The sequence below is a fragment of the Nipponia nippon genome, unplaced genomic scaffold, assembly GCF_047370975.1.
Source record: "Nipponia nippon isolate SJK-2023a ecotype South Korea unplaced genomic scaffold, ASM4737097v1 scaffold_2, whole genome shotgun sequence".
NCBI classification, from domain to species: Eukaryota; Metazoa; Chordata; class Aves; order Pelecaniformes; family Threskiornithidae; genus Nipponia; species Nipponia nippon.
This window is the reverse complement of record NW_028262336.1, coordinates 2,607,537-2,623,375: the sequence shown is the minus strand read 5'-3', so window position 1 is coordinate 2,623,375 and position 15,839 is coordinate 2,607,537. Positions and strand designations below refer to the sequence as shown.

General features: G+C 50.7%; 2 protein-coding genes across 8 annotated transcripts in view; one reads left to right on the top strand and one right to left on the bottom strand.

Annotated features, from left to right (window-relative positions):
• The window catches only part of ATP6V1A (ATPase H+ transporting V1 subunit A), a 30,597-nt gene extending 19,514 nt beyond the window's left edge, over nt 1-11,083 (top strand). For all 5 annotated transcript variants that reach the window (XM_087756572.1, XM_087756574.1, XM_087756573.1 and 2 more), the window contains 8 exons: nt 407-515; nt 1,339-1,461; nt 1,550-1,664; nt 2,795-2,858; nt 3,600-3,803; nt 5,827-5,921; nt 7,127-7,298; nt 8,790-11,083. In XM_087756572.1, coding sequence (XP_087612698.1) covers nt 407-515; nt 1,339-1,461; nt 1,550-1,664; nt 2,795-2,858; nt 3,600-3,803; nt 5,827-5,921; nt 7,127-7,298; nt 8,790-8,882 — 975 coding nt within the window. In that variant the 3' untranslated portion in view covers nt 8,883-11,083. The remainder of the gene's footprint in view (nt 1-406; nt 516-1,338; nt 1,462-1,549; nt 1,665-2,794; nt 2,859-3,599; nt 3,804-5,826; nt 5,922-7,126; nt 7,299-8,789) is intronic.
• A 229-nt stretch (nt 11,084-11,312) lies between these two features.
• On the bottom strand, nt 11,313-15,325 carry DUSP12 (dual specificity phosphatase 12). Of its 3 annotated transcripts, none has more exons than XM_087756576.1 (6): nt 15,013-15,325; nt 14,783-14,896; nt 14,566-14,684; nt 13,538-13,634; nt 12,638-12,824; nt 11,313-12,041 (listed from the first exon to the last, which is right to left on the bottom strand). In XM_087756576.1, the coding sequence occupies exons 1-6, from the start codon at nt 15,297-15,299 to the stop codon at nt 11,880-11,882; spliced, it is 966 nt and encodes a 321-aa protein (XP_087612702.1). In that variant the 5' UTR covers nt 15,300-15,325; the 3' UTR covers nt 11,313-11,879. The 3 variants fall into 3 exon arrangements, 2 of the variants coding, with proteins under 2 accessions (XP_087612702.1, XP_087612703.1); XR_015704597.1 differs by having other exon boundaries at nt 11,905-12,041; nt 13,538-13,780; XM_087756577.1 differs by lacking the exon at nt 14,783-14,896.
• Between the last annotated feature and the right edge of the window lie 514 nt (nt 15,326-15,839).

Below are 15,839 nucleotides of genomic sequence, written 5' to 3'. Positions count from 1 at the left end.
GATGAGGGAAGAAAAGCTCTCTTGATTCCTAACGGGCTTATGACAAGAAGCTAAGATTTTTTGGCTCTTTCAGCCTAGTGAGCTGAGGGAGGATAATGTTCTTCCTGATGCAGTGGATTTGTCATTACTCGTTTGAATGGGATCAAAAGGGATCTGGCAGTTGCAGAAGATGAGATGAGGCTGAGGCATGTACGTTAAAGAGTTAAGCTGTGTGCAATCTGGAAGGCAAACCGGCATAGTATCCTGAAATCTTGAATCTAGTCTCTGCTCTTGGTAGAGTAGCCATGAGCAGAGTATCCTGATACAAGGCGAGTAATACAGTAAAAAACCAAGCAACAAAAAAATTAATCAAAAAACTTGCTACTGTTACCTTTTTTTTTTTTTTTTTTCTTTTCTTGCATTTTAGTTAACAATGGAAGTTGATGGCAAGGTAGAAAGCATCATGAAGAGAACAGCTCTGGTAGCAAATACCTCCAACATGCCTGTGGCTGCCAGAGAAGCCTCTATCTATACTGGTAAGATTTACAGGAGGCTGGAAAAGGCTGTGTGTGTAGAGCAAGCCATCATGCTCTAGTATTTTCAGTTCCTGAGGTGGTCAGTACCGAGAAACCTGCTTAGTTTCAGAAGTCAACCCTTTTGGGCCTTGCCTGCACAGAGTCCTGGTATCTTAATTGAATTTGGCTTGCTTGTATATAATTATAATTTCCAAATACAGAGTAAATTTTGCTTATAAGGTGAACTTACTGCACCAGCTCTCATATAGTTTTTCTCCACATGTAAATTATGTAAGTTTTTGTTTGTGAATAGCTTTTTGCTGACAAGTACAGCCACTTAATGGGCAGGAATAGTACTCTCCGAGATGGCAGGCTAGTCTTCGTTCCTTTGCAGCCTCTTAGAGGGATTTTTTTAAATTCTTTTTTATGAAAAGTTGTCAGATAATTAAGATAAAACATGACCTTTTCTCACTGTTGTGGTCTGGTAATTTGAAAGGGAAGAAGATGTTTTTCAGTAAGAAGAGGCTTTGTTTATGGTTACAGTGAGGCAAAGAGTAGCATCAGTGACATTGTCGTGTCTCTTCAAAGAAACACACAGGAATGTGAGATGAGCCAGAGTGGTTCATAAGCAAAAAATGGGGAGAGTGAGAAGAAAGAAAGAAAGAAAGAAACAAACAAAAGACAGGAAGGACACGATCTAGTTTGAAGAAAGAGTAACTTTGTGTCTCTTTCCATCCAAATGTAAATGTAAATAATTTGGCTTATTTGCGTCTTAGTGCCAACATACAAGCATGGCATTCCTTTCTGAAGTGTATGCTGCAGCACGCCGTTGTCTTTGTCCTAGGAATCACCCTGTCCGAGTATTTCCGGGACATGGGCTACCATGTCAGTATGATGGCAGACTCGACTTCCCGATGGGCTGAGGCCCTCCGAGAAATTTCAGGGCGCCTGGCTGAAATGCCAGCTGGTGAGTAGTCTTCTCTCAGTCTACTCTTGTAAACGCATCCTTTAAACTCGGAGCCTTTGACTCAATTTCTGTGTGTTGGTGTTTGCAGACAGTGGTTATCCAGCCTACCTTGGTGCCCGTCTAGCCTCCTTCTATGAGCGAGCTGGCAGGGTGAAGTGTCTGGGAAATCCGGAAAGGGAAGGCAGCGTCAGCATTGTTGGAGCGTGAGTGTTGCATTTCTTTGCTTTGCGTTGGCTGCAGTTCTTCTTCTGTGTTTTTGCATGTCAAAGTATCTATTTTTCAGACAAAAAGAAAGTCTTGTTGCTCTGTGCAGCTGCAGAACTAAAAATATGTGAATGAGTAGGTAGATACTTAAGTCTCCGTTCACCCAGAACTGCTGCTAAATTGTGCGTGGGGGCAGAGAGAATGAATGTGGACAGGTAGTTCTGTGGGGTGTGGAATCGCAGCCGCTTGCAGCAATCGGAGCAAATGGCTCAGGGAAGAATGTCGTTGGAGCTGTCCCTGAAGAGTATGTCAGACCATGCTCGGAGCAGGACAGAAGGGGCAGTTAGAGCAGCAGCGTGTGCACTTGGGGGCATAATGAATCGTGATTCTCTTGCTTAAATAGAGTAGCATTACGTGGAGCAGCATACCTCAAGCCGTGATGGGCTGTGAAAAGCACGTGGTCCCCAGCCATTCTTCTGGGCTGTATTGATTTGTATATCATACTGTGGGCAAAGTGAATTTCCCCTGATGTGTTTTCAGGACATCCTCTAGTATCTGCAAGAACACCTCAAATCCATTCTTTGCTCTGCTTAGTTCTGCTGTCCGCAACAGATGTACACAAATGCGTTGTGCTTTTGAGGTTGGAAGATTATTTTTTTTAATCTCTGGGAAGGCCTGTATTAGGATGTCAAGCCCAAATGAAGTTGAAGTAGTTATTGTATAGGCGACTATCTGAAATAATTTCAAATTGGGATATTGTTTTCTGTAAAATAATCATTGCACTGTGTTTCACGGCATCCTATCAGCACACTTGCTGAATCTGTTCCAGTTGAGATAGGTTTGATAATCCAAGCCAGAGTTACTACCTGGAGCTAAAGCAACTGAAATCATACCTTGATACTGTCAATCAGTCACTGATATAACTATATTTTGTGGTGTTCTTGATATTCACCTGTGTGGGTGTGCATCAAACACTTTCTGCAGTAGAAGCTTGCTATCTGTTACTTACTTGAAATTGTGTTGACTCTTCTGGTTTCTGTGATCACAGAGCTGTGCAGTCATATGCTGGTACTTCAGTTTAAACCGTGAAAGCGATTCTGATAACTTTTCCTTATCTCGTCCTGCTCAGTGTCTCTCCCCCAGGTGGTGACTTCTCTGATCCTGTCACGTCTGCTACTCTGGGCATTGTTCAGGTACGTCCCACGACGTTGCAGCTCTTCTGTCCGCTTCGTGAGACTCGATCGTGCTTCAGTGCATTTGTGCCAGCGGCTGGGGTGGGAGAGCTTTGCTTTGACGCAGGCAGCTTTGCAGGGTGCTTTGGAAAACGTTCCAGCAGTGTACAAGGTGACCTTATGAGATGGATCCCTTCAGAAGAGGGAGCGAAGGTAGCAATTCCCTCCAACGCTGACTGCTCAGGAATATCCGTGTGCTTCCTGATTGCTGCCCTTTGAGCTGCGCTTCAAAGGTGGCCGCTCTTGGCTGAGATGGGAAGTGAACCACTCTTAGTAGGTGCACGAAAAAATCCTCAGAGCAGCTGACTGGCAGAAGACTGCCTTGCAGCTGATTGCCCAGCCCTGTTTTGGGAAAAGGAGTTGCATCTAATAGGGCTCCACTTAATTAGACTCCAGTATTGACATTGTCTTTGTTACGGCTGACTTCTCCCTCATGAGGAGTCTCAAGCTGAGTAAGTCTGGACTCAGCTTAAAAGATGCATCATTTTTTGGGAAGTGTATTTGAAAGTCACTGCTATAGTTGAATTAACATAAGGAAGGCTTTCTGTCTCAGGCTTTTATCTGAAGATTTATGATAGCCTTTGCCAGGCTGCATTTGCTCAAATTTGCTTTCTGTATTGGTTTGGGTTTTTTTTATTGCCATCAATTATTTTGGTTCCCTTTTGATTTGGAACACTGGGTGATCTTTCTGGCTTCTGACAGGTTTTCTGGGGCCTGGATAAGAAGCTGGCGCAACGCAAGCACTTCCCCTCCGTCAACTGGCTGATCAGTTACAGCAAATACACGCGTGCCCTGGACGAGTACTACGACAAGCATTTTACAGAGTTTGTCCCTCTCAGGACAAAGGCCAAAGAGATCCTGCAGGAGGAAGAGGACCTTGCAGAGATTGTGCAGCTGGTGGGGAAGGTGAGTAACCAGCTGTGAGGAAACGTGGTGTCAGTGAGCCATCCGCCATTTCCTTACTGCTAGTGCAGGATTTTGACCATGCTTTAGATCAGACTTCACGGATACTGCGTTGTGCAAAAAAGGCAAATGGTCACCGGGAGGTGTCAGACTCTCCTGCCTCTAACTGCTTTATTCCAACTTTCTTACATGTTTTGTGACTTCTCATTACAAATATGGTTTTAGATTTGCTAAACCTTGGCTTGATGCTACTTTTCTCATGTAAATTAGATTGCAGGGCATCTAATGCTGGAGGTAAGAAACTTCACTTGCTTCAGCGTTCTAGTCCTGCTGAAATGCCCTTCGTTGCCACCTACAGTGGTACCTCATTGGAAGTAATCTTCGTAAGAGAAATGGTGCAGACTGATCTTTACTGTTGAAGTCGTCTGAAGGGTTACAGTTTCTTGGAAGCCATGTTGCCAGCAGCAGAACAGAGGTGTTGGCATTTACAAGCTGGCCTGTAGAAACAGAAGCGATGTCTGCTTTTTCTAAAAACTGGTGATTACCTGGTTTCTCTGTGGAAACCCGTGACATGACATATGCCTCCATTTTACAGGCATTCTTTAATTTCCTTCATTCACTTCACTGTTTCGGAGAGAAAGCTGAGCTTGGACAGGAAAATTTCCCTTGAGAGCTCTCAAAAGGGATCTAGTGAAAACCCTGTGTTTCAGCTCAGCACTGTAAATATGATAATTGACAGGTGCCTAGCACATACTTGACAGTAACTTAATCCCGTGATGCTCAGATGAGCATTTACAAGGTGGTGGTAGTGTGTGGTAACATGTATTAACTACGGGTATTCGGAGGAAGTTTGGTCCTGGCGCTCTCCCTGTTCGCTGATGCTCTAGCCTGACTGAGACAGGCCCGTTGACCAGATCTTGCAGAGCCCTCCTCTCTCCACGTGTCTTTGAAGAAAAGGAAACATGGTCTCAGGGTCTTCTGCAGTTTTCTATTTACAGAAACGCGTTCTAAAAGACTAGTTTACAGAGCAGGGTAGAATCAGTTCTGTGCTGTGGAAGGGATATTGATAAGCCAGTGCTTGTTATTAATTACCAATTTTAACATTAAATATTATTAACGATTAACTATTCAATATTAATTTATTAAATATTAATTAATAAGCCAGGCATTATTCCTATGATAGAAGTACTGGAACTGGTGATCTTATCCTGAAAGATGTTATCTTTTACAGTTTCTTTCAGTCTGGGCTTGGCTAATAACTGCAACAAACCTTTAGAAAGGGGGAACTGTGGGAAAAACAATCAGATATATTTTTTTCTTTTTAGCTCCGAATTCTGTCAGTCTCCTCGTGAAAGAAGGTCTGAGCTTCCTGTAGGGAGAGCAAGCTGGGGTACTTAAAACTCAGTCTGCTCCCTTTAGCAAAAGGACAGCGAAGGCAGAGAAGAGTGACCTGGGTGCCAGCCGCTGCAGCGCGCAGCAGGGTTGTGGCGGTCCTGCGCAGCGTGACAGGCGTTGCCTTCAGCTCCTTTACTTTTCTTGAACGCCAGACAGGGAAAGCCCGTCGGTGGCCGTGGAGGCTAGTATCAGATCCTTAACATTACTTACTGATCTAGCATGCTGAGATCTAGTTTTTCTTCCATGGACATAAGGATTGAGGAAGGTAAAAATGCATTTACCTCTTTACGTAGGAAGGTGATGTTTCAGTGTACCTCATAGCAGAGCCGTGTGCATTTTCTGCGTCTGGTGGTTTTTCCATTATCTTAAAGGAAGCTTCCTTTCCATTGCTTACCGTCAGATAGACTTAAAGTAGACTTATGGACTGTTTGGCCCATCTTAATTTGGAAATCAATTAAATTGGCTGTTCTATAGCAGGGAGTGAGAAATACCCAAAAGGCAGAATTCTGCTGGAAGCCATCTTAAGAGGGTGGGAAGAAAACAGGTACCGAAAGAGAACGGTTCTTGGCCAGGCTATACCATGTCCTCGTGGACCTGAGTACTGAACTAACAATGTGCCTTACTTTTCTAGGCTTCCTTGGCAGAAACAGATAAAATTACCTTGGAGGTTGCCAAGCTGATAAAAGATGACTTCTTGCAACAGAATGGTTATACGCCTTATGACAGGTGAGATCTGACTGGCCGCTCTGGCCTCCTGGTCCTGCATAGTCTGCATTTAGACAACTACTTTATTTGGCAACAGATCAGTACAGAAATTAATTTTACTCACCGTAAACAAATGGAAGAAGTGTGCTTAGGCAGGCCATCGAACAGGGTATTTGCATTGTCGTACCCAAGGCATGCAGACCTTTGAGTTTCTCAGGCCCTCATCTGTTGTTCAGTTAGCCAGCGTTTCTGCAACAGCGCGTCCTCCTTAGGAGCAGGAGGAGAGGACCACTTTATTTTCACAGTTGACACCCAAAGTCTTCCTGTTTACTCTAGCAGTGCTTGGGGGACTGCAAGAATCCGCTTTCAGTTACTGTTGCATAATTCTTGAGTAAGTTTGATCCATCAAAAGAACTTACTGGATCTTTTCCCTAGTGCAGTGCTTATTATCCCTGTCTGCTTTGCTTCTTTCCACGTTATCCTTCTGTTTTAACAGCCTGACAAGGGGCCTTTTGTACTTCATCTCACTCCCCGGCCCCGGTAGATCAGGAGGTCTTGAAACACTTCATCACTGAACATGCAGAGGTACCTCGTTCTGTGACGGTGTGTGCCTTTGACTAGGTTACTAGGGCAGGTACGCTTGCGTGCGATAGGGAAGCACAGGAAGCAGCACAATGCAGCGTATAAACAACAACGAGGTACCTTCCGCGGCAGTCATCTGCCCGTTCAAAACGGAGCTTTTTGTGTGCGGAGTGCTCTTGTCATAGAAACACTCCCTTTCCTGTGAGCAAAGAAACTTGCAGAGCTGTCGGGTCGTCCCAGGCTGCTCGGAGGAAGCCTGCTCCCGTGGTAGACAAAGCAGGAAGGAGGAATGCCGTTGACTGCTCTGGTCGTTCCCCTTTCTCGTTAGTATTGGCACAGACTGAAACGCGGGACTTGTACAGCGGTGGTTCCTGTCGTCTCCTCTTTTGCCCAGGGCTTGGGTGCTGCTTCAGAAACCTCGCTTCAGGACGATTGTCTTAGCCTATGACTCGCCTGTTTAAAAATGTGGGACCTATTCGAGGCAGTCTCTCTCCTTTGACAGTGTGTATCAAAAATACCCAGAGGAAAGCAGGCTAGCGCTCTTTCTCTCCGGTGAGAATTGGGAGTCATTGTGAAGGCAGGAGCAAAGCCTCGTCCTGTTAACTGTTCCAAGATGCCCGACAGATCCTTTTCTGTTCCGTCAGGTTCTGCCCTTTCTATAAAACAGTGGGAATGCTTTCCAATATGATTGCGTTTTATGACATGGCACGCCGTGCTGTAGAAACCACAGCCCAGAGCGACAATAAGATCACGTGGTCCATCATCCGAGAGAACATGAGCGAGATCCTCTACAGGCTTACCTCCATGAAGTTCAAGGTATGTTGGTAAGGGACTGGGTTGCGCTGCTCTTCGTGAGCTTCCAGTGCCTCCGAAAGGCTGTTACCAGTTGCCTTAGGTAAACGTCTATGAACAGAGACTTTTTGCAATCGTTTTCAAACACTGAAGAACTGGTTTTGGTTTGTGAGCGCGGGAGCGGTCAGTACAGAAACCTCATCGGGTGATGCTGGCTGCGGAGCCTTGGCAACCCCACCTTCAATAGTCTCTTTTATGTTACATGTATTCATGGTAATAGTACGAGCACCTCTCCTGTTTGTTTTGGGGGCCTTGTGATAAAATTCCGTAAAAAATGATAACGTTCTAAGGAGACTATTAGCAGATAAAAGCAGCCTAAAACTTAAATCCAGGAATGTGCTAAAAAGTGAATGATAGAAAGGTTGATCGAGCTATTTTAAATAGAAGTTAAGGAAAGAAATGCTAGTCTCATGCAGCAGTATGTGACGTCCCCCGTTTTGGGCTTCAGGGCCTAAGGCAGGTAACTAGGAGGAGAGGAAGGGAGGAGTAACTTCAACGCGGGCTAAAGAGGAGACGAGTGGCTCTGGGTAGCTTCAGTAGCCATCTTCTTGGAGCACAGCTTTCCTGGAACTCATCCGGAGCGCGCTGGTGTAGCACTGCTGTGGGGACAGTAACCTGTGATGCTGGCTGATGTTGAAGTAGCTGAGGAATATTCTCTGTGAAGTATGATGCTTGTTCTGTCATAACTCTTACAGGCCAATCCTGCAAATCTTTCAAGAACAAGTACCATAAGATAAAATTACGTTCAAAATTAAATGCTCTGGCGTGCCAAGGTATTCTGTTCCTGCAGGGTACTGGCTTGTTTCTGCAGGAAGCAGATCCCTGGTATATATTCTCAAATCATCAAGAACATAACGAGATAGAATTGGGGACGCGAGCTTCTTTGAGAGCTGGTTATATAGAGGCAGGGGAAGCAATACACTTTTTACAAACCCTGGCCACCAGAAGACATCTGGCGTACAGCAGAGCGGGGGACAGCATGGCTGAAAAAGGGAATCCAGAGGGTGAATACGTGTTAAGTGGAGTCAGCCCTCTAATACAGTAGTAGTCATGAAAGGGAAGTTGTATTTCCTGGGTAACAGTCTAAAAGGCGTGAGAATTTAAATGTCCTGTACCCTGCGGTCTGCGTACTTTGGAGAGACAACGGAGAAGCGGTGCATCCACACAGGTGAGTCCTCCGTGTTTCCCGAGAGCTGCGCTGACCCGAGGAGCATAGCGCTGCGAGGGGAACGGTGGAGACACTCAACAGCCGCCACAGCCTGGCAGTCGGTGCTTCTTGCAGGGAAGGCCTTGCAGCCTCAGAGCACAGCCGATTGTTACATTTTTTGCCCTTGTCTTTCATGAAATTATCATTAATCCCGAGGTCGAGAAATTACAGCGCTGGCAAAGCGGGGTTGTCTCGAGCACCCGAGGCTTTTCCTGACGGATCCGTTCATTTGCTGTGTCGTCTTTCAGGACCCTGTCAAAGACGGTGAGACAAAAATCAAGGCGGACTATGCTCAGCTGTTTGAGGATATGCAGAACGCGTTTCGCAGCCTGGAAGACTAGACTCCACCTCCGCGGCCGCTCCAGTTTGTCCTCTCAACTCCTCATCTCAACTCCTCTGCCTCCCTCCCTTACAAGAATGATGCAACAGTACTTGAGTTGATAAATAGCCCTATGTTTTCCCTGTTCATACTCGGAGTCCTTATGAAACATTCCTCTTAGTTTGTGTTTGGCATTGCTTTGTGTGTCTGGAACGGCGAGTGCTGTGTGAATGGGCCTGGCTGAGCGAGGAAATGCTGTTGTACACTTCCAGGGTGGGGAAAACTTCACCTTGCCTCTCCCAGCTCTCTTGGTAACCCGTCGTTCACCTCGGGACGTAACCAGTTGAGCTGTCCCGGCAGAGGAGGTGCAGATCTCAGTGCAGTCACGCGGTACGTCCTGAGCTGGCAGCGGTAAGGGCATTTACATCTGGCACTTTGCTGAGTGACTATCGTGATGTAGAACGATTCTGTTCTATTCCTGAACAGAATTTTTGCTGAGTGACTATCGTGATGTAGAACGCCCTATTCCCGAACAGAATTTTTGACCGTATTCTGATGACACGTTGATAAAACCAAAAATTCTTCACTGCTCTGTCCCTTCTGCAGCCCTCAGCGGAGTCTGTTGGTATTGAAATGTGGTAGTTCTGGATCTCCAAGAAGGGACTAACTAGAAGATGAGCACGTAGAAGCAGCCAGTATACTTTTGTACACTGGAGAAATAAATTGGTTTTTTTCCTACTTGCTACCAATAGGACTGTTGTACTCGGCATCAGCTAAAATCAAAGCCATAGGTGCTCAGCTTCCAGCAGAATTTTACCTTCTTGCGTCCCACTCGCCCCATAAAATTTCTTACCGCTCAGCTGCTTTAGTTTGTAGAGCTCGTGCTGCTGCTGTGCGCTGCAGGACACGTGTAGCGAGTACGGTGACGCCTCCTATGTGGACCAGGAACACAGCCCCTCCTCGGTGGTGCTCGGCCTCCCAGGGCAGTTGCCTGGGTCAGGGGAAGGGAAGGAAAGCCCGCGCTTGACCTTCCTCCTCCACCTGTGCTCGCGTGGCCTCTTCGGCGGCGGCACAGAAGGCCCCCAGTTCTGGTGTAGGAGGGACGTGTGGTGCTACGCTTCTGGGGGCAGGGGATGAATGGGGGGGGAAGGTTGACAAAACGTCTTTACTCCTGCTGTGTTGATTACGATGCCAGGGAGACCAGTGACCGGTCTGCTCTCCGCTCTGGCAGCGCTCTGTCAAGCAGCCAAAACCGCTGTGTCTTGGGCTCGTTTATTGGCAAAAGCAGTACGGGATGGCAGCCTTTCTGCCCAGCTCCAGGAGCCCAGCGCCCGTACCGCTGCTGCAGAGCGAGAGGGAGACAAATGCTGGCACGCTCCAGTCTCTGCCTCGTGTCAGGCGCCATCCAGTGCTGCTGGGTTCCAGCTGACAGCTACTGCTGTTACTGACCGCCATGGAACAGTAACCCCTGTAGGCGACACCGTGCCAGTGGCGTGGCCACCTAAGCGTTAATTCTGCACCAAAGCATTTCCACCGGCGGCCAGCCTTGAACAGCAGCGATGCAGAGGGACCTCGCGCTCCGGACCAAATGCTGCCGCTGCGGTGTCGACTCGCCGTTGGTCAGGGAGCGCCTGGCCGACGCTCGGAGGGATGAACTGGTTTTGGTTCTCCTAAAAGAGACTGCTCCTCCAGCCGCCGTCCCGGTAGCGAATGGTTAAGTTTACAGCTCACTAAACCTTCGGTGTATGCTGCCGCTTTTACCAATGAGCATGCGTGAGAGTGGCCACCATCCAAGCCCTTGCGGCTTCCTCATCGTTTGTACCCTTCACCACTGTACTATGTAGCATTTCATGCTAGAAACCAGATGTTCTTATCTCTTTAAACAGAGGATGTTATAAACTTTATGGAAGATGTCTAAGATAATGCAGTTCTAATATTTATTGTGCTGTACCTGGCCCTGAAGTGTGACCAGTTCAAACAGTTTCATATCTATTTTTGTCTTTTTTTGTTTTGTGTCTGTTTTCAGTGTTGAGATTCTGCTGTTCACTGTGTCCTGCCGCTCTTCCCTCCACAGCTGTGGGCGGAATGCAAAGATGGGCAGAACCCCACCACCTTCTCTACCTTGTATATTTCCTAACGGATGTTGCTGGAAATTGTGTAAAAAAAAAAAATTTAAAAAAAAAAAAAAGTTGAAGTCAATGAGAATAAAATGGATTTAAAGTAGGTCTTTCTGTCCTGTTTTTGTCTGTCAAACCAAGCCCCTGCCGCAGCGGCGCACGCAGCATACTGTGCTTCCTTAAAATCTTACTTCACGTTAGGGATCTCTGTGAACTTGTAAGCAGCAGTGGGGCAGGGACACTTCACCTCAGTTCTCCCGTTCCAGTACAGCTTGCATCACCTCCTCAGCTATTACACGAAAGGAAGAGTTATAGCGTAATAAATATTCTCGGGGTGGAGATATTTAGGACTACTTTTATTGTAATACAAGCATGAACTTGCTTTTCCCTGCTAGCAGCTGCCCCGCGTGCTAACGCAGCTGTTGTGGTTGTACCGCTTTCTGGCACTCGGCTAAGCCGTAAAACGTTTCCCTGCCGCGTACCTTACGCGGTGGGACGTACCTCATGCCTCCTGAAATCCCGGCTGAGCCGTTCAGACAAACCCATCTGAGCTGCCGGCTCAGAAGGTGAGCGGCACTGCTGGCCGCAGCCCGAGAGGAGCACGTTGGCAAAATAAGGAGTTGAGACCTGTAAACAGCAACGGAGGAAGTGAGAATATACTAAAAACCTCACGCTCGGGCATTTGTTTACATATTTGACCACTGTGTAACACCTCTTTGAAGGAAGTGTTCGCCATTTTTTGTATATATATATTAGAGATACAGAAAGCTTGGATAGAGCAGACGTTCAAGTAATTCCAGCGCGTTACGAAGGGGTGGAAGTCACAAGCTCGCTCCTGGCAACCGCAGGCTGCCAGCCGTTCTCTGGGGACGTTAAGAAATCCATCGCGGGAAGGGACGAGTTCAGGTTTCGGCAGCTTGGCAGTTACCAAGTGGCAGCGTCCTCGCTTCATCCACTCGACTTTTGTGGATCTGGAAGGCAGGCGTCACCCAGCGGCCGCAGGAACACTGCTCGCCCCGCCAGCTGAAGGAGCCCAGCTTCGCCGTGCATTTGGGACACAGAAGCTGCAAGAAACACACGTGAGCCGCTCTCAGGTGCGCGCAGAGGCACTCGGTTCTACTTAAAACGTACTCCCATGGTACATTAAATTGTGGCTCCCTGCACTGAGCCAGCTCCTTCCCTTGTAACGCTTCACAGAAGGTAAACGGGCTGAAAAACAGGCCAAAAAGCTAAACGGCGCAGCTGGCATTCGCCGTGCCCTGGGGCGTAGCAGGCAGCTGAGCTGGCAGGGGGGAGGGGGTGGAAACGCGGCCGCTGGGACCCGGCGTGGTCCCGGGACTCTTTTGCCGGTCTCTTGGATTCCAGACAGCCTCAGTCAGCCCGAGACCTCAACGGGCTTCGTAAGCCGCACAAACCCTTTCTCATACCGAAAACCCTGCCCACAGCCTGGCCGGCGTTCTTGGTCCAACAAGCTCACCAGCTCGTTTCCTTACAGGATATTTAACGTTTAAGAATCTGTTCATAAGCTGCAAAATTCACACAAGAGAGGCTGGGAGACCTCAGTCCTTGTGCGGGGGGCTTTCGCATCAGGGAACAGAAACAGTTTGTTCGGCCTTTGCAAAAAAACCATCCCAAAAGCGAAGCGCGTGCTCCCCTTCACCTGTCCTTCCATGACTCCGAGCAACGCCGGCTCCATCCACTGCACGGGCTCGGTGAAGTAGGAGGTACACTTTTCACGGCCGTCGCTGCAAAGCTGAGCGGACTCCGTTACCCTCTTGTGGGCGAAGGCTGCCGGCCCGCCGCCTTCCGTGTGGGGCAAAACGCTGGAACTACGGAACAGAGCGCGCCTGCCCGCCACCACAGGGGGGGAGAGAAAGAAAATGGCTGGTTGTTTACTGGGGAAACCTACAGACGACAGAACACGGGGACGTGGACCTCCTGACAACAAGTAATTAAACAGGATTACAAATCCTACATTTTTTTAATTGAGAAGGTCAGCGGGCACTGAGTCTGTTCAGGGTTACTGCCTAACGAATCTCGTGATCTGTGTGGTTTGGGGCTCTGCCCCGCAGCTGCGTGCTTTTATATAGATCCATTTTTAAACAATTCCTGTCTACTAAAGCTTTAAATCTATGCTCATACACTTGAAGAAACCTACACCTAGGAAATAGCAGGATTATTCAATTTCACCTTAAGCAATCCATAAAAGGTAGTTAAAATGCAGTAAACCCCGTAATCTACAAGAAGTTTATTCTGGAGGAACCGATTGCCAAAGACAGACTAGAAGTTACGGTCTCAGAGCAAGCGGAACCGGGCCGGCCTACAGAACGCGGCAGGTCGGGCTGCGCAAGCGCTGCACAACTTCAAGGAACAGAAGTTTTGCATTCCCTAAGACACTTTTATTTGCCTGACTCTTTGTGGCGTACACTGGATGGAACCTTAGGGAGGAGCTCATCCCTGTCCTGACAGCAACGGCATGCCCATCGATTTACACGGGCCGGTTTTCTCTTGGCTCAATTTCAAAAGGACATTTAATGGAGAAATACAAAAGGTTCGGTACCTGCATTTCCTGCACCTGTAGAGAACCTCTGTGTTTGGAGCTTGACATACACTGGTTGGATCAGCAGCAAAGACTTCTCGGGGCAGGTCCCGAAGTTCTGCAGAGGGGTGAGCAGGAGGTTGTGAATCAGATCGGCGCAGCCACGCTGTGTTTCTGCGGGACGCGGCAGCGCTGCGCCTCCGCCCCCGTCCCGCCACGCAGCAGCCACCTGGCTGGCGTACGTTTGTCCACTCACCAACTCCACTGGATAAGCGGAAAACGAAAGAGCCTCATCCCACCACACCTAAGACTGGGATTCACTTAAGGCAAGGAACTGGGATCTAGACTGGCCTTAGCAATGGTAAGAGAGCTGCATCTTGCTTTACGTTCTTACTTAGAAAGCACGGGCGGAGGAGGAGTTACAGCAGCTCTGCTGACCTTCCAGCGCACACACGGAAAGTCGGCTTACGAACGGGCGCTGCCAAGGAGAACGACACCTAAATGGCGAGAGCACTGCCACGCTGAGGATGCGACACCGAGATCTTGCAAAAGAGCTACGGATTATTATTTTGTTATAAAATTTCACGTATGGACACAGATCTCCTACAGTCAAGCTTTTGCAAGTTAAAGTATGAAGTTTACTTCATGCCTTGATTTCAACTTTATCTCAGTTTTGCATGTGTTATTTTTGGTTTTTTTTTTTTAATTCCGTTGACTTCTTTTTAGAGGACGTCAAGTTTGCCTAGCCGGGTACAGAAAAATCAGGAAAGGTACCAAACCGACCGTCACCCTTTCTGAATTTCGCTACGGAGAACAGCGCCTTGCGGATCCCGGTTCCCAGGCGGGTCGCAAGGCCGCTTTTCCCCGTCGCTGACGACCTCCAGCCCGATGCCAGCGCTTGCCTGGTCAGGCTCGGGGCTCGGCGGCTCCGGGGGCAACACCCCGGGTCCCCCAGCCCCGCCGCGGCCCGGGCCAGCCCGGCCCCTCCGCGGGAGGCTGCCCCCGGCCTCGGTGCCCGCCCCGGCCCCGGCCCCGGCCCCGGCGCTCACCGGGGAAGCGCTCCGTCAGCGCCTGCAGCCGGTACCGCTTGTAAAGGGCGCTGCTGCTGTCCACGGCGCAGCCCATGGCCTCGTAGAGCTTCAGCTGCCGCTGGAAGCCCGGGTTCAGCCTGCGGGGGGGGGGGGGGGCGGGGGCGGGCAGAGCGGGGTGAGGCGGGCGCCGGGCGGGCGGCGGCGGGGGGCGGCGGGCGGGGAGCGGGGCACCCACCCGGCGTCGGGCTTGGCGGCCCTGACGGCGGCGTAGGCCTCCTCCCAGCCGAGCCCCTCCGTCTTCATCAGGTAGGCGGTCGCCACGGCCACGCTGCGGCTCACCCCGGCCTGGCTGCAAGGCAAGGGCGGGACGGGGCGGGACGGGGCCGCCGGGCCGTCAGCAGCGCCGCCGGGGGGGGGACACACACACACACACCCTCCGGCCGCCCCCGCCGCCCCGGGCCTCACCAGCGGACGAGTGCGGCGCCGCCGCCCGCCCGCGCCGCGCCGATGAAGGCGGCGCAGTCGTCCAGGCGGCTCAGCAGGTCGGCGCCGGGCTCGTCCCGCGCCCGGACGTGCATGGCCCGCAGCCCCGGCACGGCCGGCGGCTCCTCCGCGTCCACCGTCAGCACCGCCACCACCCCCGCCGCCGCCAGAGCCTCCGGGGACGAGCACGACTCCGCGCCGCCCACGAAGAGCCCCGGCAGCACCGGCACCATCCCGCCGCCGCGCCGGGGAGCCGCGGGCACCGACATGGCGGCGGCGGGCAGGGCGCCGCCCCCAACATGGCGGGGGGCGGCCGCCACGCCCAACATGGCGCCGCGCGTTGCCATGGAGACGGCGGGGCCCCGGCCCCGGCCCCGGCCCCGGCCCCGGCCCCGCCGGCAGGGGCAGCCGGGAGCCGCCCGGGGAGCGCGGCCGGGCGGTGCCGCTCGTGGCTCGCCGCCCCTGGGCCGCCCCGCCGCGCTTGCGGCGAGCTCGGCTGTGGAAGCCCCCGGCTGGGAGCCGTCGCGGGCCGGCGGCCTCGGCGGGCGTCAGACGCCCGGGAAGCGATGTCGGGGCGCTGCTTTCTTTTCCCCTCACCAGTACTCAAGTAATAATTTCCATAATAATCCTCGCGCATCTGCGCGTACCGGCGCAATTCTCCCCTCCCCGCGCCCGCAGGTCTCGGCCTCGCCCTTTTTAAACTCGGGGGTCTCCCCCCGCGCTGCCTCCCGGCAAACGCTCGGAAGCACGCGCGCGCTTGCGTAGGGCCTCCGCGCTGGACGGAGGCGACTCGTTCCGGACTCACGCTG